General features: G+C 35.9%; 1 protein-coding gene across 6 annotated transcripts in view; it reads right to left on the minus strand.

Moving 5' to 3' along the window:
* Positions 1 to 27,732, minus strand: part of TTC7B (tetratricopeptide repeat domain 7B) — a 122,011-nt gene that overhangs the window by 16,675 nt on the left and 77,604 nt on the right. For 4 of the 6 annotated variants that reach the window (XM_048947981.1, XM_048947985.1, XM_048947984.1 and 1 more), the window contains 4 exons: positions 24,327 to 24,424; positions 18,151 to 18,201; positions 12,508 to 12,648; positions 7,073 to 7,275 (listed from right to left, as the gene is read on the minus strand). In XM_048947981.1, coding sequence (XP_048803938.1) covers positions 7,073 to 7,275; positions 12,508 to 12,648; positions 18,151 to 18,201; positions 24,327 to 24,424 — 493 coding nt within the window. Of the gene's footprint in view, positions 1 to 7,072; positions 7,276 to 12,507; positions 12,649 to 18,150; positions 18,202 to 19,956; positions 20,116 to 24,326; positions 24,425 to 27,732 lie in introns of all 6 variants that reach the window. The other 2 variants (XM_048947986.1, XM_048947982.1) reach the window with 2 other exon arrangements.

A 27,732-nucleotide genomic window follows, 5' to 3' on the forward strand; every position in this document is an offset into this window, starting at 1 on the left:
AGTAATGCTGAGAAAAGAAAAGACGTGAAAATGATTTCATATCTTGCATATTTTTCTGCAGTTGGTGAAATCTTACCTACAGAGTTCTGCAACAGAATCTTTCTTGGGAAGGGGAAAATAAAATTCTTTTCATTCTCTTTTTAAAATTGACTTTAGTTGCTCTCTTCAGCCCATTTCATATCCTCTATATTGCTCCCAAAATAAAAGTATTTATAAATGATAAGAAATTATGTCATTAGTTGCCAGCTGTTGACTACAAGCAAAAGTCCTTAGAGACTAAAGGCAAGTGAGCCACATGTACCAGGTGCCAGGCAGCTTCTTGCTGTGCAAGTTCTCAGCTCCAGCCGTAAAGTAATACTTTAATATATTCAATAAGTACATAAATGACCAGGGAAGCAAAATAACCATAATTAGCCCAGCTCATACTTCAGCAAAACGACCTAATTTAAAAAGTGTTTTGCAAAGCAATTCTCATACCAAAAAGCAGTTGCAAAGAAAAAATAAAAACAGCAGTTCTGAGATCTATGCAAAAAGGCGCCATCAAGTACCCATGAGAAGGGATGCAAGAGACTATAGAGGTAATAGAGTGTAGCACACTTTTTCAAATTCTTCCAGACCTTCACTTATTTCTACTTTATTCTTTCTTTGTTTAAACACAAAAAACATAAATACCACAAGCAGCTGTTAGTACTTCAATGACACAAGGTCTCCTGGCCATATTTAGTGGATCTAGAGACTACTGACATTTTAATTCTATCCTATGAGTCTTACTTGGTCCTTTTTTCCACAAGTTAAAAACTGTTGTTTTATCTCTTCTCCATCCTCTTATGTCATCTGTAAATCAACAAAAGGTATGGGAGAAAGAACAAAGATTACACTGGATATCAACAAAGCCCAAGTGACCATAATTTTGAAACAATCAGATATTTGCAAGGTAAGGAAATGGAAGGACTTTGGAAAGGTATCAGTAAGAATTATTTTAAAACCCACAGAAAAACTTGAAAAGTAAATTTTTCATTATATTGTGATGTTTTTAACAGCTTGCTGGTATGTTCATCATCTCTACCGGGTACTGTGAAACAGTGAGGTACCTTCCATGTAAAACTGTGGTAAAAATATGTTAAGTTACAATGTTAAGCTGTAATATTTGACATAGCTTTGTCTACTGAGACATCAATGTAGATCGTTAGGCTACCCTTGAAACTTCCCATGAGAAAATGATCAGGATAGATCTGGAAGCTCCAAAATTTAATTTGTGAAGTTTCCAAACTGAGACTTTTCATTTGTGGTGTTTAGCGATTGACATTTTTATATGGACATTCCCCAGCTACATCACATGAACAATCTGTGCAATGAGAAGATAACTCAAAGCATAACTGGCAACATTTTGGAATCAACTGGCCATTCCTGTAGTATGCTTCAAAAAAAAATCACCAACAAAAAACCCAAACACATATCATTAAAGCTCTAGTATCTAAATTGCTGTGAAACCAAGCATGTAAAAATACCAGGCTGTCAACAACAAAATGGCATCACTGTCAACTAACTAGCTGTCACAAAAAAAGGCCAATTTTATGGATCACGGGGTGCTTGCAATGCTTACAAAATGGTAACCAACAGACAACACGGCATATGGCCAGGCAGCACCAGACTTTCACACTGTAAAGACAGTAGAACATATTCAAAATAATAGGAAGGCAGGTTTGTAGTACAGAATATATGTATACATACATGTGTATATTAGATATGCATGTAAGATGACTGAAGAGTGTTAAGAAAGATAGTGATCTTTGCACCTTCCTTCCATTACTGCTGATTTACTGTGTAATTCAGGGTGGAAAAATCAAAAGCTATGTTTCATAGGTTTTTACCAGTGGTAATGTAAAGGGAAGCCTTGAGTATTTGGAAGACTGTTAAAAGAATATGTCCACAAACAAATGTTCCCATCATTTTGTCACAGAGAAATCATTTCTTCTTTTTTCAAACCTTGTCTCATTCTTCTTCAACCATTACATGCATAAAGATGCAGTTAAAAAGAAGATGAATGAACACTAAGATTCAGCATTAGCATTTAGCTCTATCATGATCAATTACAACCCAAACTACCCACAGGACCCAGCACAATGTGCTTGAGACAAGTCTATACAGACTAACCACCATTTTTATAGTATAGTAGCTTTACACTGAAAATCATATGTTTCAGTGAGCATTTCCCAAATAAAGTCCTTAGTAGAACAGAGTATTTCCCCAAAGGAAAAAAAAAATACTTCAGGTGGTAGTGTTCTGTTTTTCTGTTCTTAAACTCTCCTGATTCCTTCAAAGGGGGTCTGAGTACACATCTTTACCATCCTCTGCAGTTTTTCTTTCTTTCAGGCAGCACAGCATCCTTCAGACTCATAAACATGTGTAATCCATACCTACTGCTTGCTTTCTTTCAGACAAAGTATTTTGGGGTTGAAAAAAAAGCAAGAGAGAAATCAATAATAACAACGTACTTGTAATTGAGATGTAAAGTGCATATAGTTAGCATAAGGCATCTTTAAGAGACCTGACACATATAATTAAAGAGAACTTTAACAGTGTGGAGTGAAGAACATAATCTTTAAGGTGTTTTTTTTTTTAAACTAATTTCTACATGAGTAATTTTGGATAAGTAATTTCTCTCTTTCTGTTTCAGTTTTCTGCTCTTAGAAACTAAGCTACTAATAGGATTAACTGGAAAGTGCTAAGATGAATTAGTCAATATTGAAAACAAATTCTGGGATTAAAATGATATACAGGTGCCAGAAAAATGATTTCATGTAAAAGCTGCATTTACCTAAGAATTTTTCAGCCCAAGAGAGAATACAGAGATTTGTTTCCTGGACAATGAGTCGAAATATTAATTGCCATTTCAGGCACTACTGAATGATGGTCTGTTTCAGGACTTCTCAGACGTCATGAGTAAGGGCTACTTTCCACAACAGCACTCTGACTACTGGAGATAAAAGTCTGTTTATTCCTTTTTCACAAGGGAGGAAAACAGTGACAAAAGCAGGAAGGCAGCAGTAAGGCAGAAATCTGGAGGTGATGATAAAGGATAGGGAGAATAGAGAAAGTTGCTCAAAGAAATTCTTTGCCAAAATCAGGCAGGTAACAACCAAATATGTGTGACATTCAGTTGAAGTGTGAAACATCATTTTTCAGTTTCGTCATTTAACACATTTTAAATTTCAGTGGGTTTCATAAAGAGTTGTTTGAAACCCAGAACACAAACTGAAGTATTTCAAACCTTTTTAACACAGCTTTGTTCTGTTTCAGAGTTTCTTCTACAACCCTTAAAAACAGGAAAGGAGGCTGCATTTCTTCAAGTGCATTGCTGCCACACTCTAAGAAGTACACTTAAGTGATACTGATGTTGCTGCTTTAGTCTTTACATCTTGCAAGAGTTAGGTTTAGATTAGAAGTCCAATAGCAAGCTGGCATAGTCCCAGGCTTTGAGAAGATTTTAATTAATGACAAATGGTAAAAAAAAAAATTGCATCTGAGAACAAGATGAAAACTGTGTAACAGAATGCAGTTAATGAATATATGGATATAAACATTAACTGTATGAGGAATAATTTAGATGCAGAAGCAACTAAAGAGAATTTTAACAACATTTCCCTTTGAAATAACTAGTTCCTGTTATTCAACTGGCTGAATTGGAAGCACACTTTGGAAGAGACTGAAAGAGGAGCATGAACACAAACACACTGCCCCCTGCAGCCAGGTTTCTGTTAGAATACATCATGCCTTACGTAACATAATCCAAACAATGCGATTTTCCAGTAAGTTTAAGTGAGCACGTAACACAGCTAAACAAGAATCACATTCCCACAACTCTGTGTCATGATGTCTTAGGCACTTCACTAAAAAGGCAAATATTAGCAAGAGTTAACCTCTCTTTCTACACCTTCCATTGTATCATTACTGTTCACCAAGGAAACACTTTCCCCCACTCTTAACAGCTTCAATTTCCACACCATTGCTCATCCCTCCTGTTTTTCTTACTCCTCCATTTCTTATTCTAAACCAGTTAGAATTCCTCTTTTCCTAGAAACTTGTTTCTAATTCACTGACACTTTCATTTTTATAAGCAATGTGATCTTTTTTGTAAGATGATCTTACCATTCTCACCAATTCAAGATGTTTTATCTAGCTTATAGATTACTAGATCCAAAAAAAATTCCATGAATTAAGTCAAACTTTGAAAGAGGTTATCAATGCTTTGCAAATTTCAGAAATACTATCAATGGACATTAAAGACAGTAGCTAAAAAGCCAAGTGAATCAGAAGACAAAATAAATAAATATCTGTTAACAACTAGTAAATGGTTTCATTTATGAGACAAATTTTGATCAGATCTGAGGTTTCAGGTGGTGACTCAGATTGCTTCATTCTTGGGTATGTTGGGAAGGATGGAGAAACCAGCAAGCAACATAGCACTTAACTCACATCCTGCAGAAGGACCAATGTCTGAATTAATCTAGCCAGAATCAGAATAGTGTGCTGTAGGAACCCTGCTACACTCCAGAAGTGAGATTATATCAATTAAAGCATCCTTCTATCAGTTGATGACGAAGCTTTCTCAGTAGACTAAACAGAGTTAGAATCAAGAAAGTTGCACTGGAAAACAGTAAAGCTTATAAGTTTTATTTATCATCCCAAGTTCAGTTCATTATCCTAAGCCAGAGTAATGTACCATTAAAAGGAGACTGCAAAAGGAGAAATTGTGTATATTCCCAAAAAGCAATTATTTTTCTCCTCTGGCCAACTATACAGAGTATCTCAAATCAAAGAACCACGTTAACATCAAAAAATTCTCAATTTAAATTGAACCAAGTATCAGGTGACAATCATTCTAAAATTGTAATTAGAAGAAAAAGAAATCATAAAAACTGGATCCAAGTTTTAACTATTTCAAGTATGCAACTTGAAGATTTAGGCCATGTAGTGAGAACTTCCTGCACCATCCATTCGTCTCATTTCCTTCTTATCGTATTTTATAAATTAAGCCATTATGGCCTATAACTGGTATTTGTCAAACAATAAATAAATAAATACAGCTTGTTACACAAACTTAAGCTCTAAGATAAGTGGTACACTGAAACAGTAGCACTGCACACAAGCACTGCAACAGTAAACAGTGTAAATGTCTTCCTCAAAATATTTCTGTAATTGTCAGCAGATAAGAACAATTCCTGTACTTCTCTCTACACTGAATGACACAAACTGGTATTTTTAAAAGTGTACATCTCTAATATTTGTATCTAAGCAGCATAAATCTCTCAGCATAGATTTAGAATAATATCTTAATACAGAAAATGTCTAGAGAAACAGTAAAAGCTTTTAAAAGCAAGATTTAGAATTATGATAATGCTTAAAAAGAATTCAATTTATTTAAGCGAATAGACTTCTTCCAGACTGCATGTATTTGTCCCAAATTGAAAAGACAATAAGAAGATATTCCAGTTTAAAAAAACAGTATTTTTAGTTTCTCAAGTCTCTCACAGAGCTAATAGAGTAATGAGTGCTTGCAGACTTTTTATTACGAGGTGGATTCAGAGAGGAGCAAAAGCTACTCATAAAAATGTAAGCCTTCATTTTCACTGTACTACACTGGTTTAAGGTTGACTGGTTCAGGTTTTGCTTTCTTGAGAAAAATTAACCTCTCAGCATTTGTTAGTAGGCTCATATATAGCTGAAAAAGTGAAACAAAAAACTTCATCTGCACTGCCTTCCTATCTGATCTTTTGTCTCCTATGTTCCCCTTGGGGATGTATGAGAAATTTCTGTGAATAATTCATAAGTGCCTAGGCACAAACCAGCTTATCCCACTCAACAAAAACGTTGAGCAAGAGATGCTGCTTTGCTGGATGAAAGAGAAACTGTCCTAATGGAGTAAGAATAAATGTGTGAGTGTGTATAAAATTATATAAACAAACATGTACAGTCATACTGGAGATGGCACCTTTGTAATTAAAGATATACATTTTTTTGAGGACATGATAGATTCCTACAATTCAAAGATCTAAGAAATCACATAGCTTGAAGGTGTACATTGCCTCATGTGAAGAATCCCACTTTTAGACTAGAATTAGAATGACAGGTCTTCCCTCTCGACCACAATGCCTAATTTTTCTGATACAATCCACTTTTATTTCCTAATGGCCCCAATATCTATGATTCTATGAATATTAGGTAGATGCAAATAATTTCTCTTTCCTGCAGCCTGTTAGGATGTAAATACTCACAGTCTCCAGATCCTTTTCATGCTCAATGCACAGAGAAAAGAATAAAAAGCCAGAAAAGATTGTTCTCAAAACTATGAGGCTGCTCCAAAAGTAATGCTTCACTGCATTATTAACAATGCTCTATTATGTTTGCCCATAACGTCAGAGGTGAATGTTGGTGGTACAGCAGTAGAGGCTGAACTTTCCCACCAACATTCCATTACTTTTCATTGCCATGTGATCAATGGCAGCAGAGGGGCAGTCTGACAAAACAGCATCTGACATGGGAGCACGTGGGAAGCAAAGGGGTGTTCCTCCACACAGAAGAATTATACAAAATTATACCCACTGATATTCATTTATGCTAGTTGAATGTTTATGGAGGTTAAACAGTGGATTAAACATAGTGAAGCAGTGGGTGGTGTGTTCCAGTAGTGGTGACAGAAGATCACCTCCGCTGGTACAGATTTTTATGACAATGGCATGAAAGCTTTTGCTCACTACTGGCAAAAATACACAGCTAATTGGTGGTGACTGTGTTAAAAGTAGTTTTTTATAGTTGGGAATTTGTTCTACCAAGAAGTATCATTGTGCTCTTTGTATCTGCTGTAGATAATTGAATTGGAATTGAAAATGGAAATAAATAGGAGGCATCACTTTCAGAGTGACCCATGTATTTTGATAATAAGAGTACAGGTTCTAATTAGATATGCAACTCATATAAGCTATGTGGTAGCCATACCAAGTTTGTTAGGGTTTCCCAATCCAATATCACTAGTGGCAACAGAAGAATCTACCAATATGAACTCAAGACTTACCAGCCGCTGCATGCTTTTCACATGAGTAGGACTAATAGATAAGGCCTCTTCATACCAGCGTTTGGCTTCATCAATATTTCCACGAAGTTCAGCCACCTGACCTCTCATGTAAAGCACATAGTGAGACATCGGGAAGAGATTAGCTGCTTCCTGGGTGCATGCAGTGGCCTCAGCAGGCTTCCCAATTCCTATGTAGACTTCAGCTGTGGAAGGAAAGAGTGAAGACCAATGAATGATTCCTGCATCATCATACCATGACCAGATGAGTTAACAAGTGCTTTGTCTGTACGTATTGTTTCATAACAGGCAAAGGCCATTTTCCTCAAGAAATTTTTCAGCTTACAAGAAACTATTACATAAATTGTTTTAAATGGCTGCTTTAAACACCAGAAAACCCTCTGTGGTCTTTTTTAAACTCTTTGTGGTTATTTTTAAATGAAGTCTGTGGTTTTTTACTTTATTTTTAAACATGAGTGCTGCAGTATTCTGATATAATTAAAGAACAGTAAGCCCAACACAAAACTACAGAGATCCTCACAGAACGTAAGAACACGGTACTAATAATGGGCTTTTCCGAATTCCATATCAGCCATTAAGAAAGAAATAGCAATTGCTCCAATTACCAATCATTATATGTCAAGTCTGGTTCAGCATCCTATTTCAGAACAAAAATCTTTTTAAAGAAATACAATGCATTTGATGAGAAATGTTTCCTAGCTAAGGTGGCAAAACTGTGAAACGCTTATTCAGCACTCTGACAGAACTTTGTTCAAATCTCATAGATACAAAAGGTGTATTTAATTTAACATAAATCACTCCTGAAGAAAGCATGGGATAGCTTGACATTTGTCTGAATCAGACTGCTTCTGAGTTAAGATATACATTTCTTCCATCATAGTACAGACCCAAAAAAACCCGAGCCTCAAATTGTATGACTGCATTCTATTGTATCACACTGTACAAAAGAAGTCTTAGATATTAAGAATTAAATGAAAATATTCATTAGAACAGTGAGGCCAGCTCCCCCTATTCAGGACACACTTCTTTCACTGCCCAGTGTAGGGTGTCCATCTTGGGTTAAAGGCTGTGAGATCAGTATTTCACACCACAGGAGTGGATTTTGAGTTGTGCCAAACCTCTGGCTGGGGTTGATGCTGGTCTGCCTTTGAAGGAGCTTCCTTCTGAGATAACTGCATCAAACAGATTTGCTAGTTGGTATCTGTTATCAGTCAACTTCAGTACAGTACAGTGTATCACCTCCATGCGATATGTTTTTATTTTATCTCTTGCTAACATCAGCGTACATACATATTTCTATTTGTTAATATTTAAAATCATAACCCATTTATAACAACGACTAACAAGAAACAGACTTGCAGTATTAGATTAAAAGTCCTATTCATTTCCTTGCTTCTCACTGGTATCTGTAGAGTTGCTGGAATAATTACTATTTTTCACTTGGAGACCTGATCCTGGTGATGAAGAAGAGACATTTTTACCACAAGAGCACTCTTTTTTTGTTGCTTGAATGACTCAGTGATTTCGCGGAATGCATTCTACCTAGCATAAATAGTATATCCACGTGGACATATGGATGAATGCAGTGCATTTTCAAAAGCAATTTAATAAAATTCTTTTTCATGGAAAAATCTCTCAACTACTCTGAATAACTAACCCACAAAACTGCAGATCCAGAAATGGAACCAGATTTAGTCAGAGATGGCACTACATAACTGGAAAATAGCAAATCTGGAAGATAATGAAAATATAAAATTTGGAAATCAAAAGCTAATGCTGGGAGAAATCCATTTTTCCTTGGATTTTACTATTCTAACTGTTGGTAGACTCCAAAATTGAAGTTGTTGCCATAATCTGAGAATAAAATGTGAATTCTACTGTGAGGTTGTTTCATTGTTGTTATTTGCTTTTGTTTTATATATACTTATGTATATATCTGTATATATATTTAAAGCTCTGAGTGGTTCATTTCTGAAGTGCTTTTCCAAAATCTGCCTGTCAGTATTACTACAAAATGAACAAGATTTTAGTGGGAATAGAATACACTATATTATTGTAGTGCAATCCACTTGGCCTCTCCTTGTTTTATTGTTTCTTCTCCAGTATCAGACTTGAAACACTTTAAAATAAACACTCCCAACTTGCCAATGAAAATACTGTTAGGAAAAATGTAATTTATATGTTGTGATTGATTTAAGACAAAAAAACCCACAAAAACAAAACAACAACAAGCAGCTTATTCAACACCACCCCGAAAGCACTTATGAGCACTTATGAGATCTGTGGTTCATACTTTCAGTTGTAAGGTAAAGGAGAAGGAAGCAGAAGCATAACACGAGGCATGCACAGAGACCTACTGGAACAGTCTATAAAAGGTGCTGAGTAAAAGCTATAAAAATCAGCAAATAACATGCAGAAATTAATCATCTACTTAAGTCATTTTTATCTGCTACCACAACAACTGGAAAGTAAAAAATACACATTGTTTGGCTAATTTAACAGACTGCAATTGGAACTTTGTGTTCCTTGAGAGGATACAAGTAGGGAAGCAACTCGGGCTTTTCACACTAGCCAGTGCAGGTTACAACACTGCTTATAAAGATACTGCTCTGCAATATAGCACAGTAACTTGACAATTATTAAAAAGTCTCCCTAAAATGTAATTATTTAAATAATTCCCTTCTGTACAAAGGTACTTCATGTTATGCTGCTATGATTCTGCCAGAGTATACACTGGCCTTCTCCTATACAGTACCTTAAATCCTAGGGAGCATTGGAAAACTATGAAAGAATGAATAGAATGTGGAACTTCTGGCTAGCTATTAAGCATAAGAGTTAATCTGAGAAATTTCTGCATCCGGAGCTGTTTCTTTCAGGATAATTTCATGTGATGTATACAAGACAAAGTACATGCCTTAAAATACAGAGCAGTTTATTTAAAATAGAAATTACTTCAAGCTGAGAAAAAAGTTACAGAACAACATGGTAATTTCAAATAAATCAGTTGCAGAAAACTGACAGTGCCAGGTGACTCCATAGGAAAATTTCAGAGAAGAGAAACAGTTTGACGAGAAACCAGATGCCAAGGCTGACATTCCACTTCTCAGCGTCTGCCCTCTACACTCAGAGAATGTCCTCAAGCCCCTCTGAGCTCAAACCCTTCCAGCATTATGCTTCTATTTTACCGGCAAAACAATCTACTTTTCAGTCAAGCTCCACAGCATTGCTGAGTTCAGTCTTGACGCATTTCTCAGAGCAACCATCACAGCCATTGGTAATTTAGGGTCGGATCTGTTTCTAATATCATTACACTGAAGAATGCACTAATTGCAAAAGTTTTGTTTTGCTTTCATATTTAAAATAAGTCTGAACTTCTGCTTTTACATTGTCTGCCCAGAGATGAAAGGCTGAAGGAGTTCATTTGTAAACACAAGATGAGAAATCTAAAGCCAGTTACTGTCTGCAAAATCAACTTCTTCAGACTGAATGCCACATTCATTTATACTCATGACAACTGGAATGACAGTTCAGATCAATATGAAAAAATATTTTCTCTCCCTCCCCATTGCATATAATAGTTCAGGTAAATACATGCCTCTAAAACTTATCTTGTCATACCTGCTATTCAGGTATAACTTCTTCATGTCTCTATAACCCAACATCCTCATTAAAAAAAAAAAAAAAAAGAAAAAAAAAAGAAAAAAAGCACATTAAAGATTTTTTTTCTCCATTAAGAAGTAAAACAATACATATCTATGCAGGAAGCCAAACAGTAAGCATGGCATGATTTTCAAAAAGCAAGCAATTTCCCAATGGTAAGTCTTCATTTTTATTTAAAGAATGTGTGTTGCAGGCTAGGTGTTAAGTATTCTTATGGCGGCTTTCTATGAAAATATCCCGTATACACAGATGAAGATACCTTTATCTGCTTTGTATGGTGCTTTTTGGAATAAACTTTACTCTGAGTGAATGTTTCTACAAGAAAGAAAACTTCTCTGAAGACTGACAGCAACTGTCCTTCATTTCCTGCTTGATTTTTGCTTGTTTGCTTTTTTCCTTTCATTAATCTCTACAGACAAAGAGTTAGGGCACTCTTTACACTTTGCTGTGTCCTTCCTCTGGATCTTTAGTATTTATTTTGCTCTGCTCCACACTTCACTCCCACTTCTCACCTACGCTTCCTCCTGCTGGGATGAGACTATAGCCTACGGACCATGCTCACACAGATAGGAATTTTTAAGAGAGGAAAGTGAACTGTGCAACGCAGCCGAAGACCAAGCTGCAGACTACAAAGAAATCAACAAAGAGCATCCCTTCTGGAGGAAACAGCAGCAGTCATTTGTGTGGACTGAATGGAATGAACTCTGTGGAAAGATTAGGGATTACAGCATTGCAGATGCTAAGAGTTACTGTAGATGGCTATCTGTGTTGGTTTATAAATATTTACAATCAGAAAGGCCATGATGCAAGGCAGGTGACTACAGCATGCCTTGGTAAGCCCCGTCCTGTTTTTAGTCTGTGTGGCCTTGGAGGAACATTCCCTCCCCAAATGAGGTCAGTTATCAATCACAATCATTGTTCTCCCCAATCTCCTGTTGGCATCTGGAGTTTTTTTTCCCCTGAAACAGTAATTAACAACTGGGAGCCATTGCTCTGTAATGACCTTCACATAAAAGAATTGTTAATGCAAAACATGTAAATTAAAATGCCAAGAAATGCAGTACTGTATCTAGAATGTAAACAAGAGCATTTCTTATTAAAAGTAATTCCCAAATGATTTGAACTCCAGCACTTTGGAAAATAATATACAACTCTTCCCAACAGAAAGCTTAGCAACACATATAACAAGATGAAATATATCTTGGAGTGTTTTTAACACATGGTTACCATTCACAGTAAACATGATAGGAAATATATCACGGCTATACAGTATGCAGTGAATATAATGAAAAAATAGTTCTGTCACTGAAAAATGCTCGAGTCTGAGAGCAGAATTAAATAAAAAGAACAACTGCTGATTGATTTCTGAGTAACACTTTTCTGCTGCGAGTATCAATCAAAACAAATGCACAGTAATAGTGTAACATTGGTAACAGTGTAAAATACATACACTGCAGCATCATTATCTGATTAAAAGTTTATCCAACAGTCACTTGTGATACTGACTTACCCTGTAGCCTGAGCCTGGAAGCAGTGTAACAGTAACAAACCCACTGGAGATCAAGGGACATTCAGACACAAATACTGGGTCTTTCACATCAATGAAGCCAGAAAGAAGAGAGCTGAGCAGCTGCCACAGCTGCAGTGGACAAGTTGCTTTACAGTAAAAGGCTGCTACCTTTTTTTTTTCCTGACACATACAGAGTTAGCAATAAATGAGATGGGAAAGAACAAGAAATATTTTTCTTTCATGGTACCTGCATGAAGCCATATTTGAGCTAGCGTCATCCAAGGATGCAGGGGACCTTGTTTAGGGGCACTGCTTTGCAGAGATGAAGCAACTTCAGACAGCGCCTGCTCCACTCTGGAAGCTGCTATTGAAGTCGCATGGATCGAACCTGTACAAGTAATTTTGAAAAATTACATATCAGAAAAAGAATAGAAGTCAAACATGCTGCATAAAACATTTAATCATAAGCCTTTTCATAACAGGTTTTTCCCCAAAGCCCTTTATGTTCAATTTACATGTGTCATTGCGGAGAATTTTTCAAAATGGCAGGTTAATTTTCCCTGTTACAAAAGCTTTTATACTGTTCCATAGGATTCTATGCTAAAAACACACCCGACAACATATTTGTGTTGCTGCTCTGGATATTCTCTGTTAAACTCATTGTCTCTTTTATCGCAACCTATGATCCAAAAAAAGGCTTGTGATGGTATCGTAACACTGTAATCTTCAGTTAGCTACATGCACTTTGATGTTAGTAATTGCTATGTCTTTCCATAGAGTGCAATTAGATGACTATTTTAAGACTAATAATAGCATTAGAAAAAGAATTAAAATATACAAGATGATCACAACAAACCCCAGCACAAATACACAATTAAACCGTTCTGAATGTAAACCTCAGCTATTCAGGACGACTGAATTGAAATGCCTTCTGGTAAAAAACCCCTTGCAGGAAGAACATACCCAAAGTTGCTTTGGGTAATTCCCTTAATACAAAGCATTTACAAGTGAGATTAGAACATTACTGGCAAATATTACCTTTTTCCAAGTATTGGAAATGCAAAATCTCCTAGGACAAGAAATTACCTAATGACAATGGTACTTTGTATATCCAGTTACTGACAGTATTCTTAGTTTTGATATAAAAAAGTTGCTTTTTTTTTTTTTTTTCAAATCAAAACCATGTTTTTTTTTTTAAGCTATGCTCTTTGTCATCTAACCGTTAATGCACCTCTTGTTTTATGATTACAACTTACAAAATCTCAGATTGACCAGGCCCTAGTTAATAAATAATGGAAGTAAAATATTCCATATTGAATCTGGTAAGAAGTCTTCTAAGCTCAGTCACATATCTGTAATGGTCAACAATGGCAGGTAACTCAATGAAAGTCCTGAATCCTGTACAGATCGAAGGCACATCTCCCACAAGCTCAGCACTAACAGTCAAACAATAAATAAAAACTTCACTCTTGTTATCACAGGTTTTCTGAGAAGGTTCCCACATGAAGCACGCATTCTTATGTGCGACAAGATACCAGCAGATTAGAAAAGTAGGAGTTCTAGTACACAAATTAGTTGGAAGGGAAATTTTGTCTAAAAGCACACATCATGTTTCCCTGAACTGACAAAAACAAGGGAAAACCAGCACAGGACATAACAGTATTTCTTAGGCTGTTTTGAACAAGGAATTGCCAGAGACCTGAAAGAGTATCTGGCTATGGAGTTTGCTTTCCTCTGCTGGTTAATGAGAGAATTCGCACTGTAGTCTGCATCCCTGAATATTCACTGAGGTTTCTGTATATCTTATCTTAAAGGCTTCCAAAGAAAGGCAAAATGGAAGTCTAAGTCTAAAGACTTAAGTCTAAAGAAGCATGTGGAGCATATTTGAAAAGAAGCATCAACTAAAGGTACCATAAATAAACTCTAGTCTCCCCTCCGTGTCTGTAAATGCATGCCACTGCAGCCTGCCACCTGCTACACCTCCAGTGCAACTCATAGCAAAGGAGTCTCTTCACAATTTAGCAGTTTGTTTGTTTGTTTGTTGGTTTGTTTTAAGGTGTGATTTGCTGGTGGAAAGGATATCATCTTCTAATCCCTTCCTTCTGAGAAGCAAGTGTTCAATTTATTATTAAAAAAGACCTACATTTTCTGTAATCTAAGGCATGGACTCTGGCTACTAATCAGACCACAAGTGCTGCTACATTTTAGGTATCCAGTATTTATTTAACCATAAAAGATAAATGGTACTACATTATTATAACTTGTTGCATATCAATTTCTACATAGAAAGAACAATAGTGTGATAAAATTTCTATGAGAAGCCATGCTATGAAAGTTTCTCCACCTACGCCACAGTTAAAATGGAATGGATACCAAATATTTTCTATGGTAATTAACTGGAATTTATAGCAGAATAAAAAAAGTCTCTTAATGAAAAAATATGCATATATATTTCTATGAGATTTATTTCATAAAGTGTCATTAAAGTAGCTTGTTATGAAAAGGGGTTACAGGGTGTCCAGAGAAGCTGTGGACACTGCACCCCTGGAGGCATCAGAGCCAAGTTGGATGGAGCCCTGGGCAGCCTCATCTGGTGGGAGGCAGCCCTGATCACATGGAAGAGGGATGGAAGTGGGTGAGATTAATGTCCCAGTATTAGGCTTCAGGAGTCTCAATCAAGCCACTAAAAATATTTACCTCTCAGCTTTCACTAAATTAATACAGCTGATATAAAGATGTATTATATATTCACCGTGAACATTTAACAATCTAAAATTCAACATGTGCCAAGTAACTTAACTTTTTAGAAACTTAGATTGCAGATTATTCAGCAAGACCAGCTAAATTTAAGTCATCTCTAAACAACATCCTAAATAAGAGATTTATTTTAGCTTAAGTTTGAAAACCATATTTTAAGCAGAATACAAAGTAATGATGTAACATTCCACAGAGGTATTTGGAAAATCCAGCCTCTGAAATCCACCATGCTTTAGTCTTATTTAAAAGCCTCAAAAACTTAAATACTTTAAACAGCACAAAAGCACCAATGCTTGTGATTTATTTTGTTTCTTTAAAAATCTTCCTTGCAGTGGCTGTTAAAAGTCATCAGGCATATGGCTATACAGTTTCCAAAAGGACAGCTGACTTCCAGATCAGCCTTGTATGTCTAATAAGAACAGTCACTCACCTTTTATCACAACTTTGCACCTTTATTTTCTTTTGTTAAATAAAATAAAAAATTTGAAATAAAATAATTTAAAAAATATATATTTAAAATAAATATATTTTACTTAAAAAAATAAAGTAATCACAGTCTTTTCACAGTGCCCAATTTAGGCATCTTTCAGGTACACTGCACCCATATTAATAGCTCTAACCAAGAAACTCATGAATGCTTCTTTAACGTTGCCACAATTAGGCAACATCTGACTTATTTCTAACTCTGCGTATTAAAAAGACAGTGAATGAGTCTTCATTCTGTACATAACCAAAGATCACCTGAAATCATCTCCTGTGTGCTAAAAGCTTCAATTAGAAGTGATGAGGACATATAGAGGTTTGTGAGGTAAAAAGTGAAGCTTAAAGTGTGCTTGAGGCTTCAATATGCTGGCAGTTCCCTGGGCTGCCCGATGGCTTTGTCGTAAGTTCTCTCCCTTCCCAACCTTACCTGTATTATTCTTATCTCGGTTCATATTTTCAAGCATATCTTCACTACAATAGCTATAACTCACTTAGCTGTATCTTCCTTCAAATGCTCAATAGATATCTCTTGTTTGAAACCTCACCATATCTTAGAAGCACACAAAATTCTTGATCTTCCAAGACATCTTCTAAACCTGCTATTACAGCATGACACTTAAGAATAAAGAAAAAAAAATCCCTTAAAACAACAACAACAACAACAAAAAACCACAGGCAGCAGCGTGTCTCTTTTGGGACGCAAAAGAATAAGGTGTGAAATCAGTAAGTATAGCACCAAAATTGATCCCATCTATTCACTTTCAAGCCTTGAGGCTTACTTACACTAAATGGGAAAATGGTGAAACAGGGATTGTCTTAGCAAAATCTAGCATACATCATTTAAATTATTTACTGACTGAGATAGGAAATAACAATTACATGGCACATTGCAAAATGGGACAGAATGTTTCTAAACCAAAAAGCTTCCTGTAACATTTAGCCAGAATTCACAGAATTTCTGCTCACCACACTAGCATAATACGTGCTACCTATATGTGAATACCTGTTTATGTGAATGTTTCAATTCAATATCATAAACCCTTCTTGCCAACAGACTTGTACAAACAAAATTTAATCAAGAAGTAAAGCAGTCTCACATGGAACCCTTTGTTTTCCAAGATACTCCTACAGTTCAATTTCCATGAACACCGAAGTGCTCAATTCACTTCTCTTTAGGCTTTTCTCAAGATAAATATAGGAAAGTCTGCATGAAACTGATCTTTTAAATATCAACTATAAGTCTCACAATGTAAACAGAAAGCGCGTCTTGACTTTTTCTGTTCTTTCCTTGGCCATTCCCCCAGAAATTCTTCACCATGTTGCCTAAAGGATATGAACTAAGATATAGACTCAATCAGAACTTGGAGAATCACTACCACTACATCAATTTGCATCAAATTTGCCATCTGAGAATGAATAAAAGAAAACAACATGGATGACATCTTTCATGAAACAGATTCATAACAAGTGACAAGAATACCAAAAAAGGATTTCTTTTTATATCACAAAAGTACATAGCAAAACAATTTTACATTTATCATGTTTTCAATCAACATTTCAGCATTTATATAAAGGAAAAAATGCTTCAACAGCAATGCTCATGCAGGAATGAGGAGGAAAAAAAACATGTGACGGTCAACTACATATTCACGCAAAGCTGCCAGTAGGAACATTAGTGGTGAGGCATAGTGAGAACTGTGCTAAACGAAGCAAAAACAGAAAGCAGAAAGAGGCAGCACCTTCTGCAGGATGAAAACAACACTGAAATGATTCATTCAATATAACAAATTGGCAGGTTTAGTCAACATTTTTTTTTTTCCTATCAAATTAATTATGTGTCTTAGATACCTTTCACAATAAAGAATTACTAATCTAGCTTTCAATATGGTTATACATGGAGATATGCAGTATGCACATGGAGGTAGGGAAGTATGGACAATGTCATTTACAGAGTATTCTTCCAGCTCTCTGAAAAACACACCTCGTGATTTGTCACCATCAAACATGCTGTTTTACATCTCTTCTTATCTTTTTTAACGCAAACAAATTTAAACTTTACTATCCAAGGCCAAATGTACAGCCTTATAATATAACTGGTTAGAAGGAAAGAATGTTGTTTTTGCACCTGGGTTAAAGCAGAAATTATTTTTATTGATCCATACTCTCAATTTTCTCTAATTCGGCTTGTTTGTATCACTTCTCTATTTTAAAGCATACACTTAAGAGATCTATTCTACAAGCAAAACTTGTTCAAGAGAAAGTAGTAGTATATTATGACTCATGACAAAAGTTGCAACGTGTCCTTTTAGACCAACATGCTCCTTAGGAATAGCTGTGGCAAAAAATCTGTAGTACAACATACTGGCAGCTGGCCATTGTGTTATACAAAACTCTCCTAAAATATCTTTATTTGCAGTCCTCTAGAAATAAATACTGCCTCTTTAATTATTAAATGCAAATGTTAGTCAAGTGCATTCAGATCTTGTAAGTTCACAGCCCATAGGGTGACTGAATGAGCAAAAAGCATCAGCCTTCCTAACACACTATTAACTTCTACTACTGATGGACAAAACATGTATGCTTTGTGGTGAAGGAAAAGGTGATTTAAGTCCTTAAGAAATTAATAGAACTTCAGAGTAATACTACTTACAAACTGAAAAAAGGGAGTAAAAACCATGAAAGTAAGCATCTGATGGATTGCCTTTGAATAGATCAAACCACAAATTAAAATCCAAGCTAAAAAGGAGATAAATAAGACAATAAATTGGCAAAAAACCACAAACTCCAAGAAAGCCAGAGGATTTCCAATAATCTTCAAACTGTAAATCATGTTTACAGGGATCCAAATGACAAAAAAAAAAAAAAAGAATAAAAAAGGATATTATTATGTACCATAAATATTTTCATAGAACCTTTGCTACATCCTTAAAATCACGTTCCTGTTCAACAGAAATCGAATGTCAAGTTAACATAAAGAGTTTTATTTGCTCTTTCACCAGGAGGGAAGAAAAAAAGAACTAAGAGAACATGAGACTTTCAGTCCTGTTACCTATAGTAGAAAGTATGAAAATCTAGGCAAATTTCTAAACTTTTACTTATTCAAAGATAGAGGGCTTTGACTTTCATATATTATTTACACTATACAAAGGACTCCAATATCTGTTTTTTCATGGTTCCGCTATTTCTTGTGTACGTTGGAAGCTTCTTTCCCTGAGGACGAGGTAGCTTTAATCTAAAATGGAAGACTTGGCTCTCCATAATGGTATATGTGCATGAACTTCTACATTCATTCCATTTGCCGCCATTCTTGAGTAATGTTTATTGTAGCACTGCAAAGAACATGCAATTTAATGTTATCTGTACTATTTCTAGAGAAGGCCTCAGCAAGTCCAACTCAACAGCACTCAAAAGTGTGATAGAAATTAATCAGCCATTCAACTGCTTCAAGAAGAGTCAGACTTAATCAAACTTTTCTAGGACACGGTTCCTGAAGTCTAAAGGACGTGCTCTCCTGAATTTCCAGTCATAGGCTTATCTATAAGGTAGTGTTTTCAAAATTCGAATCTTAAGTCAGCTACTAAAATGAGTGAAAGATTTATTCCCTAGGTTTTGCTAGGAATTAATATCTTTGACATAATACAAGTTACAAGCTAGTATCAAAAGTGAACTTCATAAGACTGGATTAGTAACTGCAGTAATGTAACACAGTGCTCTGCATAAATCAATGAGTGAAGCACAATTTAAAAGAAATAATAACAAATTAAAAAATAAATGGAAGACTAATTTAATTTTATGCTCCCATTTGAACAATGCTCTGGCAGTTTGACTCTACAGTTTGTATTTAAATGCGTGAATTAATTTTACAGCATGTTTAAAGTTGTATCACTTCAATGAAGAGCTATTGATTTGGGAAAGCAAAATGCTGATTTTCACTACTCCACTGCCTCTGAATTGTTTCAATAAATCCAACCTGCACTATGAAAATATATGCTGGTATTCAAAGCATTTTTTTCCTTCATGTGAAGTTTCAGGGAAGGTGTGTAAGCAATTACTTAAAGGCTTTAACATCAAGGATCTAGATATCTTTAAGATAACACGGAAATTCTTTGAATTAACAGATTTGTTGGACACATGATGCCAGTAATGAAAATAATTACAGCTCCAATACAATGCAGTAATGACCAATAGCCTCTTCTACGAAACACCTACCATTTTCTGTAGCAGTCAAGAGAACAGAATATGGTCTGTAACTTTTCATCTTTGGGGACCAATAAAAGAGTCTGTTCAGGACAAACTCTTAAAATCCATTCTGTATTAAATGACCTGCATCTGAAAGGCCAGATTTTACTCACACTCTGTTGAAGCTTAGATTATTTTAAACATGGTTTACCAGTTATGAAGATTATCAGAAAAATACAGCACAAACACATCCATCAGGTAGAGAAAACCAGTTTACAGTGAGAAGGTGAACAGGGCTCAGGAACTTGGTCACAGCATGGAGAGGCTGCATGGGGCCAGACAAAGGTATCTGATTTAGGATGAGGAAGATGAGGAGACACAAACACTTGGAGAGGAGACTCTGCTCTTGAGAAAGAAGATGAGGAAGTATCAGAGGCTAAAAAGTGAAAGAAAGAGAATGATAAGGGTGTGGGGCAAGGGGTGGGAAAGAAATAGATCCAAGAACAGGGTTTAATGGACTCATTAATGGGTGTCAAAGAATGCAAAGCACTTATTTCCCCATTCAGTAAGATGGAAATGGCTTCTGCATGAACTAAATTGAACTGTTTCTGAAAGCAACAAAAAAATGAATGCTGCACTCAATAATGTACTAAGTAATTGATGTGTACTTAGTAATGTACTAAACTACTGTACTAAGCTAGTTTTGAAAATTTTTCCCTCTGTTATAATGCAGGAGTTTGTAAAATATATCTAAAAGAAAATAAAGAACAAATCCCACTGTTAGTTTCTATGGCTAACGAGTTGGACTGTAACGACTACACAGTAGATTGAAAAATTCATTTTAAAAAGATTGAGTGCAACTTACTTTAACCAAAATAGTCAACTGTCAAATCTCAAGTGAGTTGCACATGCTTATCTACCTTCAAAAAGGAAATCTGTCTGCTCCTCTCTGAGATTTTACTTCAGTGAGTGATTCATAAAGCCTTTTATCCCCCTCCCTCATATTTATTTATTTGCATAAAATGTACAAACTTGTATATGCAGCTCATGGCAAATCAGCTGAAACAGAAGGAAAGCTCAGAGTAGATTTGCTACAGTTCTTGATTGGGCCAATGAATTAACAGCCTAACCTTGTAAAAATATGGGATACATGGTTATTATATTACAAAGACTACAAAAATTTAAGCCTGAATCATTTAATCATTCCTCAATTAATCACTAATTTTATCAGATGGGTAAAAGCTTTATATAAGCACTTTTTTCAAGAACTTTTTGTTCAAATTTCGACTTTCGGTAAATTGACATACCTTAAAAAAAAAGTTTTACACCCCCTATTGCCATCTGAATTTTAAAATGCTTTTTTTTTTTTTATTATTTTTTTTTTTTAAACAAACAAACAAAAAGTTGCAAGTATAAAAAACATCACATTTGAATTTTAGGTGTCACTTCATGATACTCAGATTAGTCAAGCAGTGACTAGACTGGAAAGGAGATCATCATTTCCACTGATGGCAATCAAAGTAAGGAAAGGGAAGGTTTTCACATTTTCATGTGTATATACATACATAAATGCATACGTACAGTTGCACGAAAAGCAGCAAAGATTTCTGTCCCCAGCAGCTTTTCTGCATACCCCATCTCGGTACTGTAAATGCTTTTTTTTCTCTTGACATGAAGTTTTTACATTGATGCTACTGAATCACAGAATTGTAGGTGTTGGAAGGGACCTCCAGAGATCATCGAGTCCAACCCCCCCTGCCAAAGCAGGTTCCCTACAGCAGGTCGCACAGGTAGGCATCCAGGCAGGTCTTGAACATCTCCAGAGAAGGAGACTCCACCACCTCCCTGGGCAGCCTGTTCCAGTGCTCCGTCACCTCACTGTAAAGAAGTTCTTGCGCATGTTTGTGCGGAACTTCCTATGCTGCAGTTTCCAGCCGTTTCCCCTTGTCCTGTCTCCACTCACCACTGAAAAGAGTCTGGCCTCGCCATTCTGCCCCCCACACCTTAGATATTTATAGACCTGGATCAGGTCCCCTCTTAGTCTTCTCTTCTCAAGGCTGAACAGACCCAGTTCACTCAGCCTTTCTTCATAGGAGAGATGCTCCAGGCCCCTCACCATTTTTGTGGCCCTCCGCTGGACTCTTTCCAAGAGATCCCTGTCTTTTTTGTACTGGGGAACCCAGAAGTGGACACAATACTCCAGATACTGTACAGTATATTGTACAGTCTACTGTATAGATACAAAGCCACAGTCTCTACCAGAATTTGAGTATTTGCACTGTAACAAGGTTGTTTCTGCTAAAATTAAAAGCTCGAAACCAGAACAAGCAGAAAAATAAAAAAAAAGACCCTCCCTGTTCCACCCATCTTAATTACCTCTTATAAGAAAAATAAACAAAAAAAGACCCCAGATTTTTAATTTCCAATCTTGTCCTCTTTGAAAGTAGTGATAAGCTCTAACACTACAGCTAAGATTCATGACACAAAGGCAGAATCACGGAATCACAGAATGGCCAGGGTTGGAAGGGACCTCAAGGATCATGAAGCTCCAACCCCCTTGCCACTTGCAGGGCCACCAACCTGCACATTTAATACTAGACCAGGCTGCCCAGGGCCCCATCCAATCTGGCCTTGAACACCTCCAGGGACAGGACATCCACAACCTCTCTGGGCAGCCTGTTCCAGCACCTCACCACTCTCTCTGTAAAGAACTTTCCCCTGACATCCAACCTAAATCTTCCTTCCCTCAACTTAAAACCATTTCCCCTTGTTCTGCAGTTATCAATCCTTTCAAAGAGTTGATTCCCCTCCTGTTTGTGGGCTCCCTTTAGGTACTGAAAGGCTGCAGTGAGGTCACCCCACAGCCTTCTTTTCTCCAGGCTAAACAAGCCCAGCTCCCTCAGCCTGTCCTCATGGGGGAGGTGCTCCAGTCATCTGATCATCTTTGTGGCTCTCCTCTGGACCCTCTCCAATGGCTCCCTGTCTTTTTTGTACTCGGGGCTCCAGACCTGGACACAATACTCCAGATGGGGCCTCACAAGAACAGAGCAGACAAGGACAATCACCTCCCTGTCTCTTCTGGCCAACCCTCTTCTGATGGAAAACTGGCAATCTGGATCCTCAGGAAAAATCTAGGGAAAGTTCTTGAAAAGCTCACTGTTTTCCATCAACGTTAATCTATGCTTAAAAGCTCTGAGGAATATAAAATTTATAAAAGACACCAATTACTTATGCTCTGAAGTGTGGCATATACAAAAATAGGACACCTTGAAGGGTGAAGAACTTCGTGTCCCCGTGGAAAATGTGCAAACAAACAAATACAATCACTCAATTCCCATTTTTTGAAAGGCACAGAACAAATTGTCTGTTCGAAACCTTTAAATACACACATGAAACATTCAAACTCAAGTTAGCTCCTTCAAAGAAAACAGTGAGCTAAACTAGAACACAGAATGATTGCTACCAGATTTCATGCTGTTGTCTTATACATTGTAATTACGAGAACACAACAAAATTCTTTTGTAGGAACAAAGAGGATGAACTATGCCATGCTTCAGAACATGTGATATTACAGTTCTTTTAAACCAGGTGACTTGATCTTTACCATTGAGATGCTTGCCACTATAGCAACCACAGAACTCTTTCTTCTAGTGAACATTAGCTCCAACTTCTTTCAGACATGAAATATCTCAAGTGGATTTCTCTCTACTGCACAATTCCAATATTAAGCAAAGATATAGACTACACTTGAGTGCATCTTAGTTTATGCATCAGATTGACAAATTTCCTCATAAGCTGTTTATATTGAAGTATGAATAAGCAGAAATTGATATCTGAAGGATGTCAAAATAGGCATGCTGCAGTTTGGAGATAAAACCAAGGAAAGAGGAGAAAAAAATTTTTTTTGAAAGCAAATAACATATTCTAAAGGTTTTTGCACATCTAGTATCATAACAGTAATTATTTCTGTGCTTTTCACAGGATGCATGGCTCATCTGTTTTTATTTAAATGACTTGATGAGGCATATGAATTTGCCTTGTAAAAATTTAATATATTAAATAAAATGTACAAGTTACATACTGTTAATACTTACTGCTATGTAACAATCATACCTTTTAAGTAGTGCAATTGTGAAGTACAATTTTTGCAGTATATATGATTTATAATAAATATATATTTTTAAAGCTATGTCTAAAGTAATCCACTTATGTAATCCTATTTTAATATAAATAGTGGAGATTTTAGCAAATTCCACAAGTCACATCTTGAGTTTTCTTGAGATTTAGTTTTCTTAAATTTTTGTGATATGATTTCTTAAAGAAGAAAATACGTGTGAAACACTTAATAGGCAGAAAAGGACTTTGGAAAATAGGCTAATAAAGCACATTCATTTTTAGCTTTTAAAAAAAAATATATATATACCACCAGATCTGCAAGATCCAGACCACCGAAATTTTAGCTTATAGTGAACATACTATAAAAAATACTTCATAAATAAAAAATGGTTCCAAAATGTTTTTTTCAACTCATATGACAATGAAAACATTCTCACAATACATGATATCATTTTACAAAGCAAACAACTAATAAAAAAAAGTTATGGGAAGTCCATTTTATTCATCCTATTGCTCAAATGCAGCTCTTACCTGTTTCAGGATCACTGAAATCTGGTAATGTAATTGTATTAAGCTGTCGTCTATCAGCAATAGCTCTGTCTAACAGGCTGCTCCCACGTCCAGAATCACTGTAATGAAGTATAAAAATTGTGAGCTATTAAAATATAAAATTATATACTGAGATACAAGTTGCATGCTGCCCTCCTCCCACAGAGGTTCTTGCTATAAAGGTTCTTTCTATGAACAAATTTAGTACTGAGCATCGCTAACCACTCACAGTATATTAAGCCAGCTGCACAAGGACAGAATTAAGCTGAGCAAAACTAAATCCATATTTACTTCAGTGACTTTGTTGTCATAATTAGTATAACCAAGAAGCAAAAACAGACTTAACTCGATTTATAACAAGCAGCTTTACAAAAAGGCTTTATTGTGCCTTAATCTATTCTGTAAGATACAGCACTTCTGTTTCAGCAGCCCAAGACTACAGATGCAAGTTTGAAAATCCACACTTTTCCCACACTAAAGAGAAACACTGAACTCAAGACGTCTAATTTTAGATAAAGATGTCATAAAAACATTATACCTCCATTTTCCTTAAAAGGAAGCACTTTTATCTCTACAGATTTGAGTGATGTGGTGTTTGTGTCTTTTTTTGCTTTTTATCACGTACGTTAGCTCTCTAATGCAGAATTTGATCCTAACTGTGGAGTCGGAACACTTTGAACAATTAAGAATAGATCAGGTGCCTAAGCACTGTCCACAGGTTTTCCCTGTTAGCTCTTGTGGAAAAATGCACTCAGTTTCCACTTCAGTTGAAACTCACTGCCCCTCAGGCTTCTTGTTGATAGACTTGCTGGAAAACTGGTTGGTCCTAGAACTGTGATTAAAGATTCAGCAGAAGAACAGAGACTGGAGAATTAATGGCTAATGCAGTAATTCTGCTTTTAGGACTTAGGACTCCAAGTTAGTACTACTTCCTATCAACTAAGATTTTAACAAACATCTTTTTTTTTTTTTTTTTTTTTTAAAGAAACAATCCACAAACTTAAAAATAATGAATTTTAAAACAATTGGGTTGTTAGATCAAATTAGCAAAATGCAAAATTTTGTCTGATTCTTATACCCCACAAAACAGAAAAAAACTCTACAAAATTCCCACCTTAAAGTAAAACCTAACGGATCTTAGTCTAAACTGCAAGACTGGAATTTAATACATCTTTACAGTTGCCCTACATTTTTAAATGTCTCTTTCCAAATTTGATCTGAGAGAAAGGCAAGAAACCTTTCAGCAACTCTTAATAGTTGCACGCTTCAAAAACCAATGAGACAACTTCCTCTCTTTGTACAGCTGTTCTTAAAATAATATAAATAAAACTTTGCATTATACTAAGATTATTGCAAGACCAATTTCCTTACAGAATGATGATAGAAATCCACAGGAAACAGAAGGGGACTTTCTAGGACACATACTATCAGCTTTAGTTGCTACACCAGTAGTTGCATATTTTCTGTATTAATTACTTCCTCAGTCCACAAGAAATGACGTGCCAAATATTGCAGACAAGGAAAGTGAGGCTTAGCATAAATATCTTTAAAGCACATTACTGGCACTGTGGTTTGTTCTGTTTTCTTAAGGCAAACTAAGTACTAGAAAATAATTCAACTATTCAAGGAGCATGCTGAATAGAAACATGGCTGATGTGTATGAAATAAAGATTACATTCCGAGTCTCATATCACAAAATGATTTTGTAAGTGTTATTAAACTATTTAAGGAGAAAAATGTGTATATAGTGAATAAAGACAAAATTGTTCTAAATTAGCTGAACAAAGATAAGAGAAAACGCTGCATTAGCATGTACGCTGGGCTGTATCTAGCTGTTCAAAATGTATTTTTAGTAGTAAAAGATTGTTGAGGACAGTGAACCCAAGTTTAAACCACAAAATAAAATTAACTGCAAGAAGAAATATTTGACACTGATCAGCTTATCAGAAAGGTGAGTTCTTATCTCACTGGGAAAGTTATATATGAAAATCAGTTTCGAGTCTAAATCAGAATAAAAAAACATGTTTCACATGAGCTTGAAGTATATTTAAATATTTGAAAATAAACATTTTCAGTTTTAGATTAAGAGAAGAAATGACAAAGAGAACAGTAAAGATTAATAGACTTATTTTTAATTATCTTAAAGAACTACAAGAAAAGGCTTCAATTATTTCCAGTGGGAAAATCATTGTCCAACAGTATTTTTCAACAAAATAAAGTTTGTATTAAAATTAAAGGTAGGAAAATACTGATTTTACACCACACTCCTGCATTATCTGTAGTGTAGCTGAATGAAAAGAACTTACCAATCACATTTCAGGCCAGAGTGACATATTTTTCCCTAGGCAGACAAATTAGGATTACTGTGGCAAAACATGAGAGAGTATTCAGCCCTTAAATTTCACCCTGGACAATCCAAGTAAAGGTTTCAGTTCGGCATTGCACTGCTTCATACAACTCAGTGTATGAATCGTGAAATTCATCATGATCCCTATCTATCGTCCTTTCTATTTCATTACCAATTTGATTTTAATTTCTGTCACCAGTGAGTCAGAACTTCAAGACAGTCTTAAGCATCGAGATAAAAAGCACAGTAGAGACTATCAGGCACAAAGGAGTCTGGTGTCCAAAACTGGCACAGCCAAAGAGTAGGGTTTTCATAATCACTGCTGACTCCTGAAGGAAGCATTATTTTATATGTCCTTAATGTGGCATAGTAACTCTTAGCACAGCAACAACATAAAAGTAATTACAAGCTATGATTAGAGCCCTGAACTTTGTAGAGAATGGGAGAGAAACAGACGATGAGAGGTCGTGTGGAGTACATTTAAAGCCTCACTGAAATTAAGTTTGCAGAGAAATTTTAACTATTCTCTACAGCACAACCTTTTGATTAAAAACTCCTAAAAGCATGCCTAAATAATCCCTTTCCCCAAAACCCAACCAAAGAAAGCAAACAAAAACACCACCATCAATTAGCTTAGAAGAAAAAATTTTGACAAACTTGCTTTCTATCAACTCTGAGTCCTGCTCCATAGTGCAGCATCAGCCTATATAAATGATCTATGACTGACCCAAGTGGGGGCCTTCAATGCTCTTTCCCCTATTTCCTCCAATCTTCATACCCCCCCAACTTTTTCTGCTCCAAACTGCTCACAAGAGGGAAAAAATTTTCACTAGCCCTAAGGTTCCAGCTCTCCCAGTCTTCTTAGAGGTACATGTGTTTACGTAACTGTGAGATCAAACAAACCATCATACCAGCTATCTGATACAGTCTGGTATGAGTCTCTTCTTACGCAGCATCTCCAGAAATTTTCAAGCCTTCAGACAACCAGATAGCAGGAAATTCTGCTTATACTTGTTTTCCTGTTGATTTCACAGGTGATCA

The sequence above is a fragment of the Lagopus muta genome, chromosome 6 (genome assembly GCF_023343835.1).
Source record: "Lagopus muta isolate bLagMut1 chromosome 6, bLagMut1 primary, whole genome shotgun sequence".
In the NCBI taxonomy this organism is placed as follows: Eukaryota; Metazoa; Chordata; class Aves; order Galliformes; family Phasianidae; genus Lagopus; species Lagopus muta.